Raw genomic sequence first — 26,461 nt, 5'->3', positions numbered from 1 at the left:
AATGAGTTGGCCTGATGAGTTTTCCAAGACCCCCCGGGGAGATAGAAATGCTTGTAAGTTGAGTGATAATCTATAGCAGTGTTTTTCAACCACTGTGCTGCGGCACACTAGTGTGCCGTGACATAGTGTAAGGTGTGCCGTGGGAAAAACACCCGCCGGGTGTTTTTGCCTCGGGACATCTCTGTGTCCCGAAAGTTGCTTTCGGGACACAGGGATGCCTCTATTAAGTCCCTGCAGCCCCGCGTTTACTTTAAAAACGAGGGGACCGCTGGGAGGTAGCGCACGCAGGGACGTCACTGACATCCCATGCGTGCGCCCATAGCAACAATCGCGGAGGACCGGAGCAGCGAGGAGAACGCGCGCTGTCAACTTGGTAAGTGTTACCAGTGGCGCGTCTCCTTCGGTGTTCCGCTCCTCCCTTTTCTAATGGTGGTGTGCCTCATGATTTTTTTCATGAAAAAAGTGTGCCTTTGCATAAAAAAGGTTGAAAAACACTGATCTATAGCCTCTAACTTTCTTCTGTCTTTGGAATGATAATGGGCTCATGTTGGATCCCAGGGCACACTTCAAAGAACAGTAATTTGCCAAAATCCTATGCTTTGTTTGCTACGTCCTAATTTTCCTGTTAATTTTTGTAATTAATGTTTGAAAAATAATCTTTGAAAAAAAATTAAGTGAGGCCCAATGATTCACTCTGGAAATTGCATATGGACAGAAGTGATGCTGAAGAACATTGTTTGGAAAAGGCAAAAAAACAATAACTTTGATTTATTGTCCAAAATGATTTCTTTCCTTTTATTTTTTAGAAAATGCAACCTGTTTTTTTTTGTTTCTTTCCACTGCCTTTGCTGTTGTGCTTTCAATATTAAGATCAAATACACTTTCACGCAGAGAAACAAATGAGATAAGATTAGCAACAGATGCATCACTGGAAGAGCTTCAGTAATTAATACTTGTCTTTAGATGTGACTGTTGCTGGTTTTTAAAAAATAATTTCCCTCGCAGCTTTGGAAGACTGCCCTGTTGACTGACTGAGAATAAAATCTTAGCTATTAAATCCTGTACAGATGAATTTGTGAAATGGAGACGAAGCCAATGCCTGTGGCACTCTGCCAATGTTAATCAGGGTATAGGAAGTGTGCTTGTTTGCATGTGGAAAAAGCAAAGGGATTGCTTATCTTAGTTTCTGCCCTGGATATGCTGATAAGAGGAGGGGATGTCAGTTTGACCTAATTTTTCCAAAAGAAGTAGAATATTAAAAGACTCTGTCCCTCTAGCTTTGGATATATCTCCCATCTGAATCATTCAGCATAGGCTGGAAAGGAATAAATTCAAGTGGGCAGCTTATACATTGAATATGATCTATATATCTTTGTGGGTTGGATAATATGCTGCAGAGCAACTTGACTAAATCTGATTCTGAACCCTGATAATACACCAAGATTTATAAAGTCACTTAGAGCTTTATTGGAAAATCAACATCCAGGTTACACAGGTAGCTTTTGACTGTTGAAGATGCTTAGCGACTGTTTGAGATTACAACTGACCTCAAAAAAGGAGACTTATCACCCAGATGCAAAGCTCGCGTGTTCAAGCCCCCTGACTGAACTTCAGGCACTCAGTAAATGGCCACATTTATGGCCGTTCTCAGCATGCCACAGTCACATGTATTTAATGATGTTTTTATGAAAATGAGAACAACTAGTTTTTGGCAAAATTGTACGTGCAGTGAACTGTTGGCTTGCTTATTTGACCATCATCAGAGAATTGTGAAAAATATTGCACAATTGGAGTTGGTCACATGCCTGGTCTGTTTTACAACCATTATGACTTATGGCTCCATTATGGTTGTATGTTAAGGTCTACCTATAACAGATTCATCCAAATGAACGGGTGATCAGAAAAAGTGGTATAAAACATAGTACTGTAATTATAATCAGCATGGTTGGAAACACAATGTGCAATCTTGTGAATACTTACCTAGCTCTCATTCTTTACTTTCATAGCAAGATTCAAGTCTCTATAGTCACTGAGCTGAGTCATTTATTATTACTTCAGCAATCAGGTGTACCAACCATTTCCAGTGGAGCAATTTAGTAGGTGAGCTTGACCAAATGCAGAACACAGAGGCAAACTGCATGACAAATGATAATAGCAAAACCATGGATTGTTCTCAAATCCTCTTAAAGCAGCTTAATGAAATAGCTTCAGCAAACACACAGCTTTTTCTGGCAACAGAAGTTAAGGGAACATGTTGAGATGAACTATATCCCAAAATGTTAGGTTTTCATTCATTCGGCTAGTTAATTTAATTAGAAAAACATGACTTTTAGAGACAGTGTGATGCATCAGTGAAAGCATTAGACTGAGATTAGCAAGGAAGAAGTTCTGATCTTCATTCAATAGGGAATTTATTTTATAATCTAAGCACAAAGGCATCTTTCTCTGCAGCAGTTCTTGAAGTGACCCTGTAGTACTTGAGAATCATTCTGGAAAAACCTGAAGAAAAGAAGTGCAATTTCTTTGAAAAATCCTGAAGTGCTGCTCAGAGGTGGGGGGGGGGGAGATAATCACAAATTGCCTTCTTTTCTTAGTACTAGTGATTTCAGAACAATGCTGTTGACTGGTAACTTATAAGAAGAGACTGAGTATTTGTGAATGAGTGACTCATAAATATTTATAAAAATTGTATAACTCTTCCTTCCCACCATACATATTTCTAAGAATTACTTCCACTTTCGCCTTGTTTTCTACTGCCTGTGTGGTTTCATCCCTGTTCTACATATACAAGACCTGTTATTTTTCATCTCCTTTTCAGTCTCTTGAAAGGTTAGAGTGGATAGACGAACTCTCTGTTTTTCACTATTTTTATTTTAATAAGACTAATATTAGTACTATCATTTCTCTACACAGCTATGCAGCAGGTCCTGGACAACCTCGGTGACCTCCCCAATTCCATGGGAGCTGGAGATCTGGATCTCATCTTTCTCCGTGGCCTCATGGAGAGTCCAATAGTAAGGTCATTGGCTAAGGTACAGTTAAATGGGTAGCCAGGGACGGGATTGTAGCTGAGCAAAACCTGCACCTTCAGTTCCACTCCCTTCCACAACATCACTTACTCTTTCTTGGTCTTGACCATAACACATTTTTCCAAATAGGTTAGTTGACAATTTCCTCTGTTCCTTTGTCCCTCCTCTATCCTTCCTTCCTCATGAATAAATTTGTATCTGTTATTCATTAAAAAAAATCAAGTCCATTCCACTTTATGAAAAGAATTATTAACTTTGATAACTGCTTACTGAACAAGCACTATTTACAGCTGCAGAATCTATTCTCAGTGGCAGGACCAACCAGGAAAATGTGAATAACAAAACAAAGAAACCTACTTCTTGGAACAAAAAAAGTTATAATGTACTGTCCATATGCAAAATCATGTTTAAATAAGAGTTTCAAAGAATTCAAAGAATCCTGGATGATTCCAGATTGGTGATTCTGCAGTATCTCTTTTCTTCCTTCTCTCCTGGGAAATTTCTGTAATGTTTCAGAAATTCTTCCTAATTTTATCTAAATCTTTCCTTCACACTAAGAAAGACTATTGATTCTTGCTTGCCTTTTAATACTTGCTCCATCACTTCTTTCTGTTCCTTCCTGGCATCTTCAATATTTACCATTAGATTCCCAACATTTACTAGCATAATTTTATTTATTTGTAACTTTAGTGAAGCTTCAATAACTGGATGGATAGTACCAACAGCTGCACTACTTCTAGTTTGTTGGCAACCATATGGAAATGGTTTGCCATTGCCTTCTCCTGGGGTCTGTTTTACACTTAGTTTATTTTATAGCCTGTGAATTCTTGATGGGCTCCCAACCAAGTACTAACCAAATCTTGGTTTTTTTGAGATCAGCCAAATCATTTGGTATGGTTTTAGTCCACGCTGTTTTGTTTTATGTTTTAAAATATTTTAATTTTATATCTTGTAAGATGTCTAGAGTCTATTGGAGTAGGTAGCTACAGTACATTTGATAAACTATCATTTTCCTCTTCTACCATCCTGAATGTTGGCTCATAATTGATTGATGAAGTGATTGTGTGCCATCATTTTTTTATTTCTAGCAATCACAAAGGTAAAGTTTTTCTGTGAACAGTCTGTTCTTCCAAGTCTTCCAATGGTGTGCTCTTCACACTGTAACTAGCCCATCCACCTTGCTGCTGTCTATCCACTTCTCTTTCCTTCTATCTTTCCAAACATTAGAGACTTTTCCAGAGAGCTAAGTCTTCACAAAATGTGTCTGAAGTAGAGTAATTTGAAAGTGGTCTTTTGTATCTTGAGTGAGAACTCTGAATTTCAATTTGCTACCAATATTACAATTAAGATTAGAATGGGAATGACCATCTGTTACGATTTTTAGCAGTTTTCACCATTAAATAGGCTAGTTGGGACTGCTGGAGCTATAATTTAGCAAAATTTGGAGAGATACTAGTTCATACTAGTTCTACTTTCTTAAGATAAACTTTCAAGCAAACTGGATGATTCCTGGCCAAGAAACAATTAGAAATGAATTGTTGTCTCTCCCTCTTTTTCCATTATTCATTTCTGCCCTTCTTGCTTCCTGTAATTAACGTCCCCAGATTTGCACTTATTAGAACCCATAGGAAATACAATATAATGAAAGAAAAATAAACTCATATAAATAATGCATGGTGGAAGGCAAGCAGCAGTTCATGTATTGGTGGGCTTTAAAAGAATGTTTGTAATTCTTAACCTATCAGCCTGAATTCCTTAGGCCAGTATTTCTCAACCTTGGCAACTTTAAGATGTGTGGATTTCAGCTTCCAGAATTTTCCACCAATGTTGTCAAGACTGAGTAACATCCTGCCTGCCTTTTTTGAAGAAAAGTATCATTCTGGTGTTAATATGGAAACATACTAAGTACAAATATTTTGTTCCAATACAATTTTAAAACCTTTTTGTAAGTAAACGTATATAGAGAATATATTTATTCCAGATTTTGTATACTGCTCTCCCTAAGAAGACTCCCAATGATTTACAGTATCATACATAAATCAATAAAGTAAATGCAAAACACTGATAAAACTTAATAAAATCATCAGCCACCCTGATGTCTGTTATTCCAGCATCAATGCTTACAATTCAAAATTAAAAACATGAATGCCTTTTTAAAGACTATCAAGAAAGGGGGGAAATCAAGGGGTAGGCTATTCCAAAGGAGAAAAAAAAGAAAGAAAAAAATTTGTCCCATGTCCCCCATGTTTCCTGGAGGGACCCTCAATACCCCTGCTCAGAATTATCAGACTGGTTAGATCAACTCTGCCTGAAAAAGATGGTAGTTTTTTATGGGTTCAAAACCAGACATTTGAACTGTACTCAGAAGCCTGTTAGTAGGCCAGGTTTTATGCAGTCTTCAGATACAGCCTCAACTTGACTTTGTTATTGTACTCTAATCAGTAATGAGGGAGTATGCTTATTTCCACCAAGGCTTCCAATTCCAGCTCACTCATCCTCAGAGTCTGCCAGCTATGGCTTCCAAACAGTACTCCTGAGTTTTGCAGTACTCTCAAATGTGTGGCTGCTTTTTTAAGGAGAGTGACGCCACATCCGGTGGCACAGCTGAGCTGGGAGAAAGCCATTTGGTTTTGAAATAAACAACACCCACGTTGCAGAGATTCAACTTAAGCCTCTTCCTTCCCATTCAATTCTTCACAGACTTCAGACACCTGATCTAAGGCCCTTCTTGCATTTGGTAGTTTAACCTGGAGTAGAAACGAATATTTGCATATCATCAGCACACTGATACCTCACTGTGGGATGAACTCACTCAGCTTCTTCAAGCAGACATTTGTGTATGTTGTGAGGAGGCTGGGAAAGAAGTGCAAAGGAGAATAAATATAAACAATCAAGGGATAGTTGACAGTTTATCTCTTAAATTGCAGTGCGACATGAAACCTGGAAAGAAGCATTTTAAACCATTTCAAAAAGAGTCTGTCTGTCTGATCTCTCTCTCTCTCCCTCTCCCCCCCCCTCTCTCTCTCTGTGTGTGTGTGAGAGAGAGAGAGAGTGAGTCACATTGTAAGCTTGAACATGAACTTTAGCCCATGTTCAGTCAAGCTCACTTCCAAACTTCCTTTCATTTGATAAACCAAGCAGCTTCTCAGAATAAGCAAAAAGAGAGAAGCCATTTCAGAGTTTGATCTGCTGAATTGCTAGTGAAACCCCTGAGGCCTCATAAAATCTGTCTCAGTCCATGAGGCTTTAGGAATGGACTATTTAATTACTCCTTTGAACTTTCAAATATTAGCAGGGGTGATGGAAAGTGATCCAAATATGGCAAATAATTCACAATTACATCTTCGATTTTCAGATTACATGCCAACTACTCTGAGATGAAGTCTGAATTTATCATCTGGCTACCACTGTGAATCAGGCTAGAGATTACTTGGAACATGTTCATGTTGGCTGTGCAGGCCCTGAGCTCCTAAATCTTCAGGGCATCCATCCTCATCCCAAAGAAGTCAATAAGCCTACACACTAGTATTTCTCAACCTCAGCAACTTTTAAGATATATGGAATTCAACTTGCCAGCATGCTGGAAGTCGAAGTCCACACATCTTAAAACTGCTAGAATTACTGGCTTAGAAGACTCTAAGCCCATCCCAGGAGTTTTCCTATTAAAAATAATGAAAGCGTTCTGACAAAATGATACCCTATGTGTGTTTTAGGCGATCAATTTCCTAATCTTCCAGCATTATATGGTTGGAATGAAGAATTGGTCTTTATTCAGCCAAATAAGTGCAGCATCATTCCACTTCAGTGTATTCCTGCACTGATTCTGGCAACAAAAATGGTTCCCAGAAGTGAGATTGGATTCATATGAAGCCTGCTCTTTTTACCCTCCCCACATTTCCATGAGTGAAGCTAAGCCTCTATTTGCCAGTCTATTATTTTTAGCTCCTTCTCTTTTGTGTCTGTTTCCCTGCTTGAGGCTTATCTAGAGCAGCTATTCATCTTTCATACAGCAAAGACCTGTTTGATTTCTGGCTACATGCCACCGAGGTCCAGGAAAAGCTCTCAGTTGTCTCACTGTTCCCCTTGCTGTGTTTCTGAGCAAGTGGGTTGTGTGTTTCCATACAGAAGAGTAATTACTTGGTTTCTTTTTCTTTATAACATGCACAGCCCAGTCTTTGTCTTCAGAAAGACTTGACAAAGCTTGACGGGCACCCACTGTGTAAAGCTATTTAACTCTAGAGATGTCTATAAGCCTTTTATGCTTATTAAAACAAAAATCAACAAACCTTAAAGTGGTGATCTTGTAATTTTTAAGGAACCCAAGGAACATAACTTAATATCCTTACATTATCTGCCAGGACACAAGTCTGTAGTAGGAGGACAAAGGGTTAGCATGGGTTAATCTGTTTATGTGTCCCTTTAATCCCTTCTTCTTTGCCCTTTCCCCATCCACCTTGCAGGCTCATGAGCGGCTGGAGGAGACAAAGCTGGAGGCTGTGCGGGACAACAATTTGGAGCTGGTCCAGGAGATACTTAAAGACATCACACACATTGCTCAGCAAGATAGCACAGCAGCTGAACTGGCCCGCATCCTCCAGGAGCCCCATTTTCAGGTAGGAGGGGGAACCTTGCTGGGGAGGGAAGGGGGGAGGAGAAAATTGGGGAGCAGAAAGAGAGAGAATTACAGAAATTTTATAAGCTTTTTTTGATTTGTTTGTAGAGTATTTGGCACTGTCTTGGCAGGATAAGGAACAAAAATGGTGCAACTAGGCAAATGTAGATTCTGGACTTCATAATCTCACAGGGGACTCTCTTGGAATTTTATTACATTTAGAAGACTTCTGTTCCTGCTTAGAAACCTCCTAGATTTTGTCCCCAAAGTCTATTCAAAAAGTTTACATCTGTATATGTATTAATCAGAGGGAAATAAAAAAGGGACAGAAAGCAATGAATACTAGCCATTGTGTTTTGTACTAAACTGAGGGTGTTAGCATTGTCTATCATTGAGTTGGGAATTGCAACTTACTGCAGCATTTCGTTTGTTGGGATTTTATAAGAAAGGATACCAGACTAGTTCCTTTTTAAAAAAAAATCTGAAACATCTGGATGATCAAAGTGATTAATGACCTGCATTTACAACATTCTCTTCAGTGGCAATTGCATGTTTCCCCACCCAGGTGCTGAATTAAGAAGAAGTATCAATTTTATGTAACTTCAGGTTGTATCATTTATTCATGCCTGTTCATTGACAAATGTTATATTGCAACTATTTGTTTTATATATATTTAAAAGAATTGGCTAGATTTATGTAGCTGAAGAGATTTTTTATAGATTGTTTATTATCTGGTAAGTGTGTAATTTAAAATATTGTTATAAAAACTTTAGAGTAGATTTATTATTAGTAAATTTCAATCACACCTTTCTCTGAGTAAAGTGCCTTGCAGCTCATTAGAGATGAATGTGTATGGAGAGCTAGATATGTTCAGTTCTTTTTAACGTGGTCTGTTCATAAGGGTCCATGTTTAACCATGATGATGCCAAAAGGATGAAATGTGCATGGTGACTTCATGATGCAAGCTCTCCCCCTTCTCACTTATGTCATGTTGTTGCACTGCACACTTTGTCACTTGTTCTCTCTGCTCCCATTGGATATGTTTAAATCTCTTTAGGATGGCTGTGTGACCTAACTTATACTCTGCTTGAACCACTGTTCAGTTGTCATCTGGCTTTTAAAAAAGATTCATAATAGAAGTCAGAAGATCTTGAATTGTCTGTCAATATTTAGCACTTCAACAACAAGCTACTCAGCTTGGTCCTTCTCTCTATCATGGTACTAAAGTTGTAGCCCCTAATTCTGAATTTGAATCTATGCACATATATATTCATAATATTTTTTTAAAGTAATAGCTTCTTTTTCTGCCATTTGTTATAAGTCTTCTTCTTCTCCTCCTCCTCCTCCTCCTCCTCCTCCTCCTCCTCCTCCTCCTCCTCCTCCTCCTCCTTCTTTTATATATTCAGTTGAGTGGAATGGCAGATTATGTGGATGCATGGATGGATGGATAGATAGGCATGCCTAGATTCTTAATTCTTAGTCTGTGAAAAAATATAGCAGTACAACTTTCTTCAACCTGATGCATTCTAAATTCTTGGACTATGATTCTAATCATCTCCAACCCATAAAGCTACAGCAACAATCACCCACCTTAGTGACACAAATTTTGCCCAAATTTCAATATAACTTCCTCTTCCTTACACAAATGTTAAATAAAAACATTGGGACAAGATAAAAACTTTTATCAGAACTAAAAATTCACAGGGATTCGGCCGGGCGTCTCTCTCAGCAAGACAGATGGGGGAGGTGTGGGCTCCGAAAAACCTCATATAAATTCTGTCTGACAAACCAATGCCAAGATCCTTTTGGATCAGAACCTCCCTGTGGGGTGTGTGTGAAGAAGGGGCAGCATCTCATCAGACCCAGAGGGAGTGCAACAGGTCTCTTTAGGGCATAGATTTGCCCTCTGAATCGGCATCAGGGGAGGCAGCATAGCAATGTGGCTGCACAAGAAGCGGCTGGCTTCTGGCCAAAGCACCAAATAGGAGCATGTAGGAGATGGGAAGAAAAGCCTGGTAAGAAGATTTAATTAACCAACAGACATAAATCAGAATTTGGAAATGGCAAAGAACTTGAGAGTATAAATAATATTGATGGGCAGATTAGATTTTTGGCAGAAAGAAAGAAAGAAAGAAAGAAAGAAAGAAAGAAAGAAAGGGAAAATGAAGGGTTACATCATGAGCCCAAAAAGAACTACTTTCCTTAAATAACTTGGAGACAGAAAGGAGAAGCAGAGAAGTGACAAACCCATTCAAACACAAGCTTGGAATTTGGATTTGGATTTGACAAAACCGTGTCTTTAAAAGAGATAAGGAGGCTTCACTCGAGTTTCTTCTAACTAACATATCTTAAGCAACTCTAATTAATGAGATGTGGAATGTAACAAGGGGAAAAATCAAGAAAAACACTATTTTTTCACTTATAACCTAATCTTGTCTGCTGCAATTAATGGAATGTGAAACCTTGAGCAGGAAGTTTTAATTAACCAATTGTTATAAATCAGAATTTGGAAAAAGCAGGAGGCGAAGAGAAACATACCAAGGAGACTTGTTGTGTTTGAGTTCATTCTAATTAATATATTTTAAGCAACTCTAACCAATGAGAGGTGTAAAGTAACAATGAGCAAAAAATAAAATAAAATCAAGAGCTGGGAAAATATGAAGTTTCTTTGCCGGAGGGAGATCAAAGGATCAAGATGGCTTCTTCTCTTCTTCCGCTCCACATTAGCTGAATTAGCTAAATTTAAGGTGGACCAGAACTCTGAAATAAGAACTGTATAACTAACTGTAATTTTGGAACTGGACATTATAGAAAGGTGGGAATTCGAAGAACTACGTGAAATTATTAAAAATATGCATAAATCATTAAAATCAAGTCTAAATAGAATTTTGAAGTTAGATATTGAGGAAGTGAAGGCAGAAGAGGTGAATGAAGTGATAGAAATGGTGGAAAATAAAAAAAACAGTCAAAACATTTCATTGGATTTGAGAGTGGTATAGGAAAAATTGAAAAGGAGGGATGTGTCCCAACAAAAGGAAATAAAAAGCAGACAAAAGATCTCACTGAGTTTGATAGTGACACTGGGAAAACTGAAGAGGGGGGTTATGCCCCAACAAAAGGAAATACAAAAGATTTCACTCGGTTTCACAGTGGCTTGGGGAAAATTGAAGAGGGTGAACATGTCAAAAGACTTACTAGGAAAAAATTAGATAATTAGAAATTGTTATATGGGAAATATAAAGCTGAGATATGTGGTTTACTCCTATATATGATAATTAAACTGAGTTATTAACTGATTGATAATGATAATGGAAAGATAATTAAATAAAGGTTAAAATATATGGAATATGGATATATGAAACTGTTATGTGGAGAATACAAAATAGAAGTATGTGATTCACTTTTATACATGATAATTAAACTGAGTTATTAATTGATTGATTATGACAAATGGAAGGACAATTAAATATAGGTTAAAATATATGAAATATGGACACATATATGGACACTCTTAAGATGATAAAGTGAGGTTGTACGGCTTGTTATTCTACATAGTAGATTAATGGAATTGTAATGAACATTGAACAGTAAGGATTGTTATTTAAAGACAATTAAGAGTAAGCTAAGTCAAGATATGAAAAAATGGAGGGGGGGGACATGAAATATATTCATAATGAAAAATTATTGAGATTATAAATACAGAACTACAAATTTGGGGTGTGTAATGATGTATAACTATAAAAATATAATGATGAGAATAGCTGGGAATCATAACCAGGTCTACATCCTAGCCAAAAATAGGCTGTGTGTATGTGTGAAAAATATAATTACTATATCTCTATCTCTATCTCTATCTCTATCTCTATCTCTATCTCTATCTCTATCTCTATCTCTATCTCTATCTCTATCTCTATCTCTATCTCTATCTCTATCTCTATCTCTATCTCTATCTCTATATCTATCTATATCTATATCTATATCTATATCTATATCTATATCTATATCATCTATATCGCTCTATCTCTATCTCTATCTCTATCTCTATCTCTATCTCTATCTCTATCTCTATCTCTATCTCTATCTCTATCTCTATCTCTATCTCTATCTCTATCTCTATCTATCTATCTATCTATCTATCTATCTATCTATCTATCTATCTATCTATCTATCTATATACTTTTTTTCTTTTAAAAAAAGAAGGAGGAGGATATATGTTAAAATTAAAGATGTATATTTAAATGGAAGTATAAATACTATCAACATAAAATGGAGTTCGCTTAGAGGCTGAAATACACCAAGTAAATGAGATGAAGAGTGTGGAATAGAGGAAAGAGGTAAGGGAAGAAGAGAAGGATAGGAGAGAGGGTAGGGAGGGGGAAGTGGAAGAGAGAAAGAAGGAGTGGAAAGGGGAGAGAGGAGAAGGAGAGAGGAGGGGGAAGTAAAGAAGTGAAGGATGACAGAGGAAAGAAAAGAGGTAGGGAGGAGGAGAGAGGGAGAAGAAACTGATGGATAGGGTATAAATACAGCATATGGAGAGCAGAAGAGTCAATAATTGTTTTGGGGGGTTGATGATAAAACGAATTGATGTAAATATTTAACAATATAATATAATGTTGGTTATGTAATAGTATATATGTGGCTATTTGTTGTGAAAATGAAAAAATAAAAAAACCTTTTTTTTAAAAAAAGAACCAAAAATTCACACATTGTGATGAATGTATCTTTTTTTATGTATACTGAGAGCATATGCACCAAAGACAAATTCCTTGTGTGTCCAATCACACTTGGCTAATAAAGAATTCTATTCTATTCTATTCTATTCCATTCCATTCCATTCCATTCTATCAGATCCATCATAATATCATCTCCACCTAATCAGACCTGGGCATAGTGTTATGCATTCTGTTTAATATTTATGCATTAGCCATGTACTATGGCCGTATTATTATTATTATTATTATTCTCCCCTCTTATTGGTATTATTGATATCATCCTCATCCTCATCCTGTTGCTTTGGATATTCATTGAGAGCCACTACACCAGAGACAAATTCTTTGTATATCTAATCACACATGGCCAAATAAAGTATTCAATTCAATGCAAATGATAATATACATTTAAACAGTATGACAGAATTCAATAATGGATTGGATGTCAATAACATGTTTGTGTTAATCAGGTCAGGATGGGGAGGTATATGATGGCTTATTGAGTTAAACAAGCACATGGGTGATGTACTTGCCTATGCCAACACCATCTTCCCAATACACTCCCCACTTTGGAGCAACAAAGTGTTCTAGCATCTTCATTAGCTCCAGTTCTCATGTGTTTATTTTTATAGGAATAGTTGTAATTTTATTTTCTTGCTCATTGTCCTATTTCCAAAATTCTCTCTTTTGACTTCTATATTGACTGTTTAAACTTTGAATGAAGTGTGGTGGTTACACATATTTCACAATAGGAAACCAAGATGACTTTGCTTAATAGGAAGAGAATTATATAGCTGCCCCATTCAGAAAGATTTTTTTTCTCATGCCCCCAAAGTAGGGAAAAGTAAGCCATACAAAAATGTTAGTTCTGATGTTTGTAATTTAATGGAAAAACCTTATAGTATTCTTTAGAATCTGAGCATTCTATTTCTATGTTTCCACTTTTGTCTATGTAAAAACATGTCATTGTCCCCTGTCAGTAAATCTAGAGGGCATTAAAAAATACAAGTTGCGAATTAACATAAAGCTTTTATGTTTTATTTTCTTCCTTTCAATCATATTGGATTCTCAGAACTGACTAAACAGGTCCCTGCAGCTTTTTCAGAAGTCCCTCCTTCCTGGGTTTGAAAGAAAGCGGCCAGCCCACAATCACCCAGCTGGCTTTGTGTGTAAACAGGGACTAGAACTCACAGTCTCTTCCCTGGTGCCAATACATCAAACTGGCTCTCAAATCTAATATAAAGCCTGTTTATTTTTGAGATTCCATACATGGAAAAATAGCTCTAATGACTTTGTGAAATCTTGGGGTTTTTTGTTTTTTTTTTAGTTTCTGATATAGGATCCTAACATACATTGTTTTCATGCTCTGTAGGTAAAAGTTCCCAAATTAAATTGCTTTCCCAAATAAAAGCAATTAGTTTTCAGACTAGGGAAGTATTGGAATATAATCACCCAACCCAGGGCATGACTTTGTAAGTTTTATTATTGCAAATATAAAAGAGGGCAAAGGCTTTTATATGTGGTGTCAAGTAATTTATATGTAGTTGCTGTGAGTTAATACAATTTTGACCATGGCCTATTACAGTGATGTTGCGTGCCGAAAGCAATGCACGCACACGCACACACACACACGCACACACACACACACCTGCGCCCCCTGTGCATGAATGCATAACCCCACACACTCCCAATGCCCCTGTGCATGTGAGTGTGATCCCCCCCATGCCCCGTTTTGGGCCTACTAGGTCTCCCTGCAGCCTTCTGGGAGCAGAAATGGGCCACAGAAGGGTTTGTGTGCTGCCCTTCCATGTTCCCCCCACGCTGCCTCTCGGATGTGCAGCAGAGGCACAAAAATCAGCTGGCCAGTGGGACACGGGCAGGCATGTACAGTGAAGCTGAGCTGGGGTGACTGCTCACATGTCCACAGAGGGGGCTCTACGTGCCATCTGTGGCATGTATGTTCTCCATCACGGGGCTAGAAGAGTTGCAATTACGTACATTCTAAGTGGTAAACGAGGCTTTCTATCAAGTTAGTAATGTGAATGCTGTTGTTTTGTAAGAGTAAATTAAGATAATGGTTTGGAGAGGATTGGAGAATCTACTCTGCTTTAATCTATGCAAAGGATATCCTTTTACTTGGGTGGAGTTCAAGAGATAAATCTGGGATACAACCTGGGAGAATCCCTTACTTCTCCCATAAAAGGTCATTTCTCAGGAAATACCATCCCTTTACCCACAATGAAACCAATAGGATTTTAAAATATGCTCACATGCGGTATTTTCATCCACCTATCTAATTTTATAGAATGAATGAGCACAAACCAGGACAAACAAAAAGGATATATTTTTTTCTCTCTCTTTTTCCTGCTGTTCCCCTCCGATAAGTATTTCATTGCAGAGGGTTTTCAAATGTAATGAAAGATGGTTCCTAAGTAATGGCTTCACTATTCTGCAAAATACAGCAATCTACCCCAAGACTCAATCTTCTACTTCATCAAAGAGATTCAAATTGTATATAAAGCCAGCAATCATTTAATATAAGCAGGCAGAAAAATAATTCGGAAGAGCTGAAAGAGTATTGTGTTGAAGCAGAGGCTTCAAAGATTCTGCAGTAAATCTAAACAGTTGAGTGAAAACTACTTAGAAACTAAACTGCACTGAATGCAGTGATACATTCAGGTAGGTCACTGCAATGTGAGTGGTCATCAACACTTGGCAGGTTCAGTCTATTGTGGCCCTAAGCAGATTATTTTTCAAGTATATTTGGAGAAGAATGTCATTTCTGGACCATAGAGCAGTGTTTCTCATCCTTGGTGATTTTAAGATTTGCTGACTGGAGAATTCTGAGACTTGAAGTCTACACATTTTAAAGTCATCAAGGTTGAGCAACACTACAATACGGAGTGGCATGTTGCCATTGCAGATGGAAGTAGTCAGTGGTCTCCAGAACTGGTCAGAACCTGCTGAATACCACCTCTGCTGCAGTGCCAGCAAAAACAGAGCTTGGGAGGGCTGCACACAGCCCTCCCGAGCTCTGCACACAGCACTCCCGAGCTCTGGTGGAGGTTTGCAGGAGGTCATTGCAACTGAAAATGAAGCTCAGGAGCAGGCTTTCTCTGGCAGAGAGCTCGGGCCGCAGGCACCCCTGACACAAGTAATGTCAAGCTGACCACGCTCTCTCCTGGCCACCCCCCATCCCCCCCCAGGTCAAACACAACCTTGTTGCAGCCCTCAATGAAATTGAGTTTGACACCCCTGATCTAAGTTATCTTAGTTTTGTTGATTGAGGTGGATTGGTCCTGGCATCTATTAACTAAATACATTTTCAAAGGGGAGGACAGTTCCCTGCTGAGGACTGTTCTGATTCCCATGTGTGTATGGGAATGTAAGGAAGGCCCCTGGACATTAACAAGACCAATATCTACTGTGATTTTAGTTAATTGAGTCTTGGTTCTACTCTTCAGTTTAATGTCTTGGTTCTACTCTTCTATTTAACTGTAGCCTTTGGAGTGCAGAATTATAATTTAGCACCCATAGCTTTGGTTTCCTGAATGGTGGGATGAGTATCTGTATCGGGGTGAAATGCTACCGGTTCGGGCCAATTCGCCTGAACCGTTCGCTAAAAATGCTACTGGTTCACCTGAACTGGTAGTAAAAATATGCTAGAAATCATGTGGCACAGTTGATTGGCACAGAGCTGATCGTCGGAACTTTTTTTAAGTTTTTTTAAAGCATTTTTTTACTACCAGTTCAGGCGAACTAGTAGTTCCGATGAACCGGTAGTTCCAATGATCAGCTGTGTGACGATCAACTGTGCCACATGGTTTATATTATATTATACTATGGTAGTAAAAAACGCTTTAATAAAGTTTTTAAAAGTTCCGACGATCAGCTTTGCGACAATCGGTTTTGCCACACAATTGATATTAGCTACAAAGCACGAAGTCTTTGTAATGAATATAAATCGCACGGCCCAGCTAGTCCCCTCCCCCGCTGTTCTACTTATCTTTGTAGACTCAGAAAAAGCTTCTTAATCCTCCCTTTTCAGAGCTGCACGGTAGTCCCTGCGGTGTGCGTGCACGAGTAACGAACCAGTAGCGAAGTGAAGCGGTAGCAGACTTCAGAGCATTTCACTCCTGATCTGTATCACAATCTGATAGCAGTAGACTTATATACCACTTCATAGGGCTTTCAGCCCTCTCTAAGCGGTTTACAGAGAGTCAGCATATTGCCCCCAACAATCTGGGTCCTCATTTTACCCACCTCGGAAGGATGGAAGGCTGAGTCAACCCTGAGCCGGTGGGATTTGAACCGCTGAACTGCTGATCTAGCAGTAGCCTGCAGTGCTGCATTTAACCACTGCGCCACCTTGGCAAGCCTCCCTGGAAACAAAATCACTTACCTTACTGTTTCTCCGCCATCAGCATGGTGATAGGGTACATCTCTGTCTATGTTTTAAAAAAAATACAGTCCATGGCCACCAAAAAGCAGAACCCACTTCTTCATAGAGTGCAAATTCCATTTGTAAGACTCAGAGACGTCACTGTGTTCAAGTTCAGGCTATGGAATTGGTAGGTTCCCATGCATCCATATTGTGCAATGGCATATTGGTCAGAATGAGCATAACCAATGATGGACAAGAGGAGAATACCCAAAGACTAAGCTATTCCCCTCTTTGTGTGAGACATCCTATATATTATATGAAACCTCTATTTCACTCATTCTACTAGGCCTCTATTCAGAAGTTGCCAGATCCCTGTGGATTCTCCTGCATTCCCTGCACATTTCCAATAGCAGTATTCACAAGAGAGGGGTCAGGCCTTGTAACAGCTTGAGAGTAAGCTCTAAGTAAATCTCCGGACTGTATCATGGCAGCTAAGATTACTACAGTCTTGGTTTTTGTGTGCCACTAGCAACTTCAGAGTCATCTGTTGCTGTGTGTTTTACTGCAGACAATAGCTATTTTATAGCAACAAAAGAGCTTGAAGCAAGGCATGAATTAAAGGAGCGTGGGAATCTGAGGTTCCTGCAGAGGTTAGGAACTCTTTCGCCGGAGACTACCTAAAGAACAACAAATGTCATAAGCATATTTTAGAATCTGGGTAAATAGTTGCAGTTTGTCCCACTGCCAACTACTAGCTACAAGCAAAAACAACAGCACTAAAGCTTAAGTAACTAAGGCAATAAAAAACAGCATGAAGGGAATACACAGAACATCCAGCGTTTAATTTTCCATTGGGATTCTGGGGGCAAAAGCCATCAAGGAAAAGAATGAAATTTGAGTGGTCAAGAGAAGTATCAGAAAGATCAAATGGAGGAACCAAGATGGAAATCCTTTGACAATTGGATCAAGCTTCATTGAGAGGAATTCCACTGGCCTGGATAGATGGCAGAGTAGTCAGCTGAATCAATATCTTCTTTGCAATCCTTGGTATTTATCACAATACAATGTAACACCCCCCCCTTTTTTTTTTAAAAAAAAAAGGTCATCCTAATGTGGGAGCTGCAAAAAAAAAGCCCACTTAAAAGTGCAGTTTTTAGTTCTGCTTCCCAATCCCACTGTAAGGGATTGGAATTGGTTTCTGCAATGGAAGAATGCAGTGACTTAGTTAAAGCAAAATATTCAGCAACCCACTGATGACAACATATAGTCCTCGGCAGTGGTGAGTTCCTGATTCCATTCCAACTGGTATGGTTGGAACAGCACCGGCGTCACTCACATGCACGCTCGCAGTGCAAGCGGATGCATTGTAGCTGGAAACAATGCTTCCACAAACCTCTGTGACACTCCAGCTGCTTACCGGAGCATCGCACAGGTGCTATATGCGCCATGCATGTGTGAAGCACCGACAGCTTCAAAAGATAGTAAGGAGCTCGGGCGGGTGGGTGGGCCCTCTGAAGCAACATACCAGAACGGTACCCGGTGCTCCAGGCAGGATCTGGTATGCCTGTACCAGGGTGTACCACCTTCATCCTACCACTGGTCCTCGGGAAACTCTTCAGAACTTGCCTATAATAGCTGGATAGAGATAAAAAAGACAGCAAAAATTGTGGGTAAATTTCAGTGTATATATGATGGTCCATGTAGAAAAACATGTAAAAATAAAAATCTAGTTTTCCTCTAGCTACTTTATGACCTTTGGATGCTACAAGAGTTTCACAAGTCAAAGGAAGTCTTTTGATACAACTCCTACAAGGGGAGGGGGTGTAATCAGGAGCTTGTCCCCAGGACAACAGTAGCTCTTTCACAAGATTGAAAAGTCCTGGAATCCCTGGGATAGCCAAGCATGGTGCACTGGTGTTTCTGATAGATGAAAGGAAACAGATACTGTATTGTGCCTTAGGATATAGACAACCTAAAAAAACTAGACCAAAGATCCACAAAAGAAAAGTAAGATGCATTTGGAGGAACAGAAGCAAGGACTATGCTGGGAACAATATGGAGAATTGGAATCACAAACTGGTTTACAATTACAAACAAAATGGAAAAGATATGCCTCTTACTGAGTCACCATTCTGGACTTCTGAACCAGCAGAGTGGATGTTGTACTGTGTCAGGAAGTAGGTATTAAAGTTCTTTGAGTGAAATAGGAGGCTGTTAGAGGAGTCATTCTCCTCCTGTTATTCCTGAGAAATTGGATACAGATAGTCCTCCTTTAACATTTGCATGTTCAATGACCATTTGAAGTTACAAGTGTGGGGTACTATAAGATACTTGTGGTTGAGGCTCTTGATCACCATGATCCCGCAATTGCAATTCGGCTTGCAATTATGACATCACAGTATGCCTTGATCACATGACCACTATTTGCAACCATTACTGTTGGCTTCTGACAATCAAAGTCAATGGGGAAGTCTCCAGAAGGTTGCAAATGATGATCACGAGACATGCAATTATGTGGGATTTGCCTAGCAAGGACAACTGGAACTACCGAAAGTGGCATTGTAAGTCGGCGCAGATACATGATGTTGTACCTCATGACCATATTGCTTATTGAAACTTCCAGTCCCAATTGTTGTCACTAAACAAGGACTATTTGGGAAAATTGAAGGAGTTTTTCCAGAGGGACTTTAATTTTGATCAGCACTCACCTATGCAGAAGGTCCTCATCATGAGAGGTGGTTATCCACAAAGAGGTAGGTAGACTGGCAAAAACTTCCAGGTTGCCAAATGACTAATCTTTGGTGAAACAATTTCACTGAAGCACAGATGGCTCAGTGCAGTATAAGATGCAGCAAGATTATCCTTAAAAAGGGGGCAACAATGCAATGTCTCTAACTTGTAAATTATGTTATTAAATTACAATATAAAGTCCATATCCATGCACAATATATATTGAATCTATGCATTACATTTAATCTAATAATGGATTTGATTTTGGTAAAATTAGTCAGGATAGCAAGAATGAGAGCGGCACTACAAATGCAGTAGCTGATTGAATTAAAGCAGCCTTTAAGAACAGTCACTGTTGGAATGTTACTTTTTTCTGGGTGTAAGAATATCTTCCCATGTCTTTGCTTCACTTGTTGCTCATTTAATGTTATAATCAACATTTCTTTGTGCCTAAATGTTTTCTGACTGGGATAGCAGCTTACAGTATTTTCCTGGGGAAGTGATTTGAGAGGAGAGATGTATTTTTCTACTTTAATGCTACTCTCCTAGTGAATAGCTATCGGGATTTGATGGACATTGGCATTCAAGACCATTTGGAGATCCACTGACATTGTCCATCTTAGCCTTAGTCTCTCTTTATCTCTCTCTCTCTCTCTCTCCTTCCCTCCCTCCCTCTCCCTCCCTCCCTCCCTCCCTCCCTCCCTCCCTCTCTCTCTCTCTCTCTCTCTCTCTCTCTCTCTCTCACACACACACACACACACACACACAGTATGTATTTGATTGTCTGGTTTCTCATCTCAACTGATTATACCTTTCCCCTTTTTCCCCTCTGCTCTGTCACTATCACTTTATTTCCCTTTTCTCAGTCCCTTTTGGAAACCCACGATTCTGTTGCCTCTAAGAGTTACGAGACTCCACCACCCAGTCCTGTCCTGGACCCCATGTTCAACAACCAGCCAGTTCCACCAGATGCTGTACGCATGGTGGGAATTCGTAAGACTGCTGGAGAACACCTGGTGAGCAAATACCTTCTACAGGCTGAATTTTACACCAATTGTTGGTTTTTGTATAGTATCAGACTAAATTATGTGCAAAAACATAGAAGAAAATTGTTGCCCCGAAGAGCTTACCATCTAAGGTTTGATAGTATGGAGAAACCTATCAGATACGCGAAGAAAGTATTACAAAAAAAGAGAGGGTGATATAAATCATCTTATGTTGTTTGACATGAGAATGAAAATTCATCTTTTGTTAATGATGGAGAGGTCCGAATCTAATTGTTTAGAAATAAATTGAATTATTCCCCCCCCCCCGTTCTTTGTTTTCCCACATCATCAGACAGTGCAGTCTATTCCTGAGCTAAATATAAATTGATACAAATTGCTAGCTAGGTATCCAGGTGCATAATATGGGAAGAAAATGTAGAGAGGAAATGAAAGATCAAAGAGTGGAAAGAATGCTTAAAAATTTTAAAATATCTGGCTTGAGAAAAGAGAATAGAAGGAAAGGAGATTCATCGTTATAATTTCAGCTTCTAATTTTGCTGTCATCTAACATTGTTTTTAAAGTGTTTCTGTACTGTTTGTATTTAGTTTTACTTATGTAGAACATTTTAAATGAACATATACTCCCCATAGAATTCCTGGCTGAGTTCACCACAGACCAGCTGATGCCTATAACTTCTATTGCTGTGAAAGTGCTTTGGAAAGTTCACTTTTATGAAATCCTGTAAAGCAGGGCCCCAACCCTCAGTCCATGAACCAGCACAGCATGTCAGAAACCAAACCGTGTAGACCAGGGGTGAAATCAACTTAACATCACTACCGGTTCGTGAATGTGAGCATGCTCACAGAGTGTCAAAAACGGGACGTGATGATGTCTGGGTGGGTGGGTGGAGACTATCGGAGGGAAGGGAGAGGCAGCGGGGCAGCCAGGTCCCTTGCCCTCAGAGGGAGGAAGGTCCAGTGGGAAAGGGGCTTTGGTCTTTCTGCCTCTGACAGATGGAGCTTTACTGTTCCGCGGCGAAGATTCTGTCCCTCACCCTGGAGCCTTCATAATGGCGGGAAATTGTTCTCACTCAGCCAGGCTTGTGCAGAGGCTTCCCTCTCCGGGCCTGTAATTGTGCGGTGCATGCACGATCCTATTTTTTCCATGGCGTAGGGCTGCAGCCGTAAGACAAAGAATGCAAGGGGGACCATGGATGCCTTCTGAAGAGGACCTATCCCCAAATAAAGCAGATGTGGTGGCATCGGTCTTGGGATATTCTACAGAGCCTCCCCCCCCCAGGGAAAAACGTCATGGGGATGTCTGGGTTTGTGGGCAGAGCCTCCAGCCGCCACCACTACCGGTTAGCCCGAACTGGATAGAACCAGCTGAATAGCACCACTGGTGTAAACAAGCCCCATCCACAGTATGCAGGCAGCATGTGAAACCACACCCCTTCCAGTCTGCAGAAAAACCTGGTGCCCCAAAGGCTGGGGATTGCTGCTGTATAGCATATTAAATTTTTAGTTATGTAGTAGAATATATTAACCATATGTTATTTTAAGCTTCCTATTCAAGATGTGTTGGCTATCTGCCCACATTTCATGGTTTGTTTTTAAATTATTACTATCTTATATTCTTTATAGATGTTGTAACATGCTTGAAAAAAATTTAAAAAGGAAAATTCACCTTTAAAAGAAAAACACACAATATGAAGCTTGGAGAAGCTTAGGACTTCTATATATTCTTCTTAACCAGTTTCAAACTGTCCACCTTCCCAAATATATCAAATTGACTGAATTTTGTAATAGAGTAATAGATGCTCTTGATAACTGAATAGAATAGGGGAAACATTATGTAAATATTAGAAAAGTAAAGAATCTTGACTCCCCCACTAAATCCTGCTGAGGTATCTCATTGTAGCAGGGGAGTTTTCCAGGAAGAGATAAGTAATGGATCATTGAGCATATCCTACCCAAATTCTCAAGGCATGAATGGCCAGGTTCAAATTGACCTACCATGGACACATTATGTAAAGACCTAGCTCCCTAGGGAAGGGTCTCATGTTGAAAAGTGGAAGGAAAGAGAAGAGAAGGACTAGTAGCAAGGTTGGTAGATTTAGTTACAGTAGTGATAGGTACACCATTGGAAAATCTGAAGGACCAGGCTTGGGACAGATGTTTGTGAAGAAAATCTATGTGCTAAGAAGTGTCCATGACCTGATGGCATGTAATCATCATCACCATCAAAGATTTTTGAATTAAAGTCAACTCCCGGAGACTACATGGCCTATCCATCTTATTTTCTTAAAACAACAGGAAACTGGTGTGCCATTCCTTCATTCAAGAGGTAGGCTTTTTAAAAAATTCCCAGCCTAGCCTATAGCCTGACCAGGTTTGACTTTAGCTTAGAGTCATTTTTTTCAGATCATCCAAGCTCAGCTGTATGACTCTGGTGTTTGTTTGCATTTGTTTCTCCCGTCCCAGGGTGTGACTTTCCGTGTGGAGCGTGGTGAGCTGGTTATTGCACGTATCCTACATGGTGGCATGATTGATCAGCAGGGGTTGCTGCATGTGGGTGATATTATCAAGGAGGTGAATGGGCAAGAGGTGGGCAGTGACCCACGAGCCCTCCAAGAAGTGCTAAAAAACGCAAGTGGAAGTGTTGTCCTCAAAATTCTGCCCAGTTATCAGGAGCCACATCCACCACGCCAGGTAGGAGAACTCACCCCACCTCCTAAGTGTGATTTTGCTGGTTGTGATCATTCCTAATTAGCGTAAAATACGGAACGTACCTTTGATTTTTTTTAATACACCTAGAAAAGCGAAAACAAACTATGTGAACCCCTATAAAATAAAATAAGACATTAAAGACCTATTATAATAAACAACAAAGAAAATTGCTAATTCAGTTTTGACACTACTAATTATGTTTATTTAAGAAGTGCTACAACTCACCTTTAAAACAAACCTTGACCACATAAAATTATATCGTCCAACCGATACTCTAAAAAGAGGTCATTCAAAAAGCGAAAGTTGACATTTTTATCAAGCCAACCTTTGGTATCCATTACACATATGTCTTTCCAGGAACATGTGATGCATTTTCACAACAGTTCCAAGCATGGTTAATTCAAATTTCTTAATAAATAGACAAATTGCATTTTTTTAAAAAAAAATATAATTTAGCCAAGCAGCTTAAACAAACTTCCTTCAAAAAATTTGGTTCACCATAGCATGAATAATCAACCAAGAATTAAAAAACCCAAGGAATAACTCCAAAGCAGAGTTTGACAATGTTTTTTAAAAGTTAATTGATCTAGTGATCTGACATATAGTCCTTGCCTTACAACCATTTATTTAGTGAACATTCAAAGTTACAACCGCACTGAAAACAGTGATGAATGATGGTTTTTCACACAACCATTGTAACATCTTCATTGTCACGTGATCAAAATGCAGATGTTTGGCAACTGGTTCATATTTATGATGGTTGCAATCCTGGGATCATGTGATCACCTTTTGTGACCTTCTGACAATCAAAGTCAATGGGGATGCCAGATTCACTTAAGTACCATGTTAGTAACTTAACAACAGCAGTGATTCATTTAACAACTATGGCAAGAAAGGTTGTAAAATGGGGCAAAACTCACTTAACTGTCTTACCTAACAACAAAAACTTTGGTCTGTGGTTGTAAATCAAAGGCTACCTGTAATTAATTTTATGCTAAGATTATAAGGAGTGTAATTGTCTCTTAAAACCTGAGGTCACTGATTTTGTAATATAGGAAACTCTAGTTCTCTGTTCTAAATGTCTTGCACATTATTCATATCTATTTCATGAGGTTTAAAAAGTGTTGATTACAAAGGTTCCTGATTTATCTTCTGAGAAAAGAAATGTTATCCAGTACATCCAAGTTCACAGGAATTTCCAAGGGAGCCAATCTATTTGAGCTCAAGAATGTAACATGTTTTTTAGCTGATTGAATTGCTATTCAATTATTTCTGAATTATCAAAACTTGTTAAATAGTGGGAAAGTAATTCAACTTTTTTTTTCTCCACTTGATTCACTACATTAGAAATCTGATGCCCTTCAAGTGTCTTTATAAACGTTTCCTAACAATTTTAAATTTAAAAAAATAAAAGTAAAAAGTACATCACTATAAATGGAGGTTGAACAAAAGAATGTTGCTCTTCTCAGGGTTGGCATGGAGTGTAATTCTTAAAATGAGCTTAATCAGGAAGAGAAAATGCCAAAGACTCCATAACACCTTAATACAGAACTTGAATGGGATTATGTGCTAAACCAAATGAAAGTGACATATCAGAAATCAACATGTTTGTTCATCCTAATTGAAGTTGAATGCTATCATTTTTCATTCCTGACAGGTTTCTGCTTAGGGGGAAGAGAAACATCTGGGGACTTAGCCTGCCCTAGTCCTCCCCACCCTGTTTTCCCTTAGCCAAGATATTTTTCATTCTCTTCCACCACATGGAGCTTTCCTTATGTCATTTGGAGAGATTTAAACACGAATTAATGCATGAGTGCTTTGGGCAAAGTGGTGTAAGAATTTAATAAGCAGATGTCAACTCAGTTATATACGGCCCACTAATGTCATCATGACAATGAAAAACTACAGGTTTCCCATACATTCCTTTGCTAATGTAATCCTAGATGAGCTGAAAGCTGCTATGAGCAAATTCTTGCTTAGTAGTAAAAACTTTAAAATCAGCTGTTCTTCTTTGGCATAAACCAGGCTGATGCTAATTTTCATGTGAATCTCTGAATTGTCTCATAATCCTTCAGAGTACTGAAGAACGTGGAAAAAACCTTACAGTCTCCTCTGGGTACTTCAAAACTGATCAATACTGGTTTGTTTGCCATATAAGTGGGTACCACTAACTCTGTAAAAGTTAGCCTTAAACCTATATCTGTCCAAAAGGAGTTGGGATTACAAATCTCAGAATTCCCCATCAGCATGACCAAAAGAAGTTCCTTTGGAACCTTTGGAAGGAACAGGTTGAGAAAGATTGGAACACAAGATTGGGCTATAAAATCAAAATAGTACATTGCACCAAGAAAAAGTTAAATAACAATGGTTTATTTAATAAACTACAATTGGTAAAACTGAAAAAGACCATAAATCAAAACCAGATAACCATACTGCGGCAAGCTCTTGTAGAAATTTGTTTCTTGTCTTCCATTCTCCAATTATATCCAATCCAAACTTGTTAAGTTACCATGTAAGTATATTACATGGAACCTGTAAACAAGTGCTGTAGAAACCACAACCCATGTTCTTTTTTACTGCCAATTCTACAGGGACATTAATCATCAACTGATTACCCCTTTTTATTTAAATTTCTGGGAACCTTGATAATATTTATTTGCATTATTTGTTATATAACCATGATAAATTTATCTCTCAAAAAAGAGTAAAAATTTGCCACATTATGTGTAAGATTTGTCATTAACAGCTAATAGTAGCCATTGATACTAGGAGTAAAATTTGCTTTGGGTTTTTTAAATGGATATCTTTTTATTAGACAATGACTGAAATCAAGTTTCTGAGTACAGTATCTAGATCAAATGTACCTAATTTTTTAAGGATCTGGACACGTGCTATGGGCATCACCAAAATTGGTTGGAAGGTGACGGCTCTGAATTTTTTGGCATGGTAGTTATAGCCAAAGGGTGAACACCAGTTTATCAAAAAAACAAATATATAATCTTTGCTATCCTTTTTCAAATGTACTATGTCAATCTGAGTTTACTGTTATCTTTTGAGAGGAGGAAGTCAGGTAGGTCAGAAATAATCTACAACTGTTTTCTTTCTAAGCATGATTATCATGCTTTTGAGTTAAAAATATTATCAAAGATTGGATCTTTACTTTGTACTAGGACCAAGTATCTTTTCTTGTATAGAAAAATCTATATACTATTAAAGGTAGGAGGAAGAAAGAACCATATACATTTCATGAGATCTGACTGAAGATTCATTGGTGTCCCCAC

At 38.7% G+C, this 26,461-nt stretch overlaps 1 protein-coding gene across 1 annotated transcript in view; it reads left to right on the top strand.

Moving 5' to 3' along the window:
* The window catches only part of MPP2 (MAGUK p55 scaffold protein 2), a 68,164-nt gene that overhangs the window by 25,630 nt on the left and 16,073 nt on the right, over positions 1-26,461 (top strand). Inside the window, exons 3-6 of the mRNA XM_014061052.2 lie at positions 2,914-3,032; positions 7,490-7,642; positions 20,331-20,480; positions 22,935-23,162. Coding sequence (XP_013916527.1) covers positions 2,914-3,032; positions 7,490-7,642; positions 20,331-20,480; positions 22,935-23,162 — 650 coding nt within the window. The remainder of the gene's footprint in view (positions 1-2,913; positions 3,033-7,489; positions 7,643-20,330; positions 20,481-22,934; positions 23,163-26,461) is intronic.

Source organism: Thamnophis sirtalis, unplaced genomic scaffold (assembly GCF_051295495.1).
Source record: "Thamnophis sirtalis isolate CommonGarterSnake01/CBP01778 unplaced genomic scaffold, rThaSir2_p1.2 scaffold_4, whole genome shotgun sequence".
NCBI lineage: Eukaryota > Metazoa > Chordata > Lepidosauria > Squamata > Natricidae > Thamnophis > Thamnophis sirtalis.
Note: the sequence above shows the minus strand (reverse complement) of the source record. Positions and strands in the feature narration are given on the sequence as shown.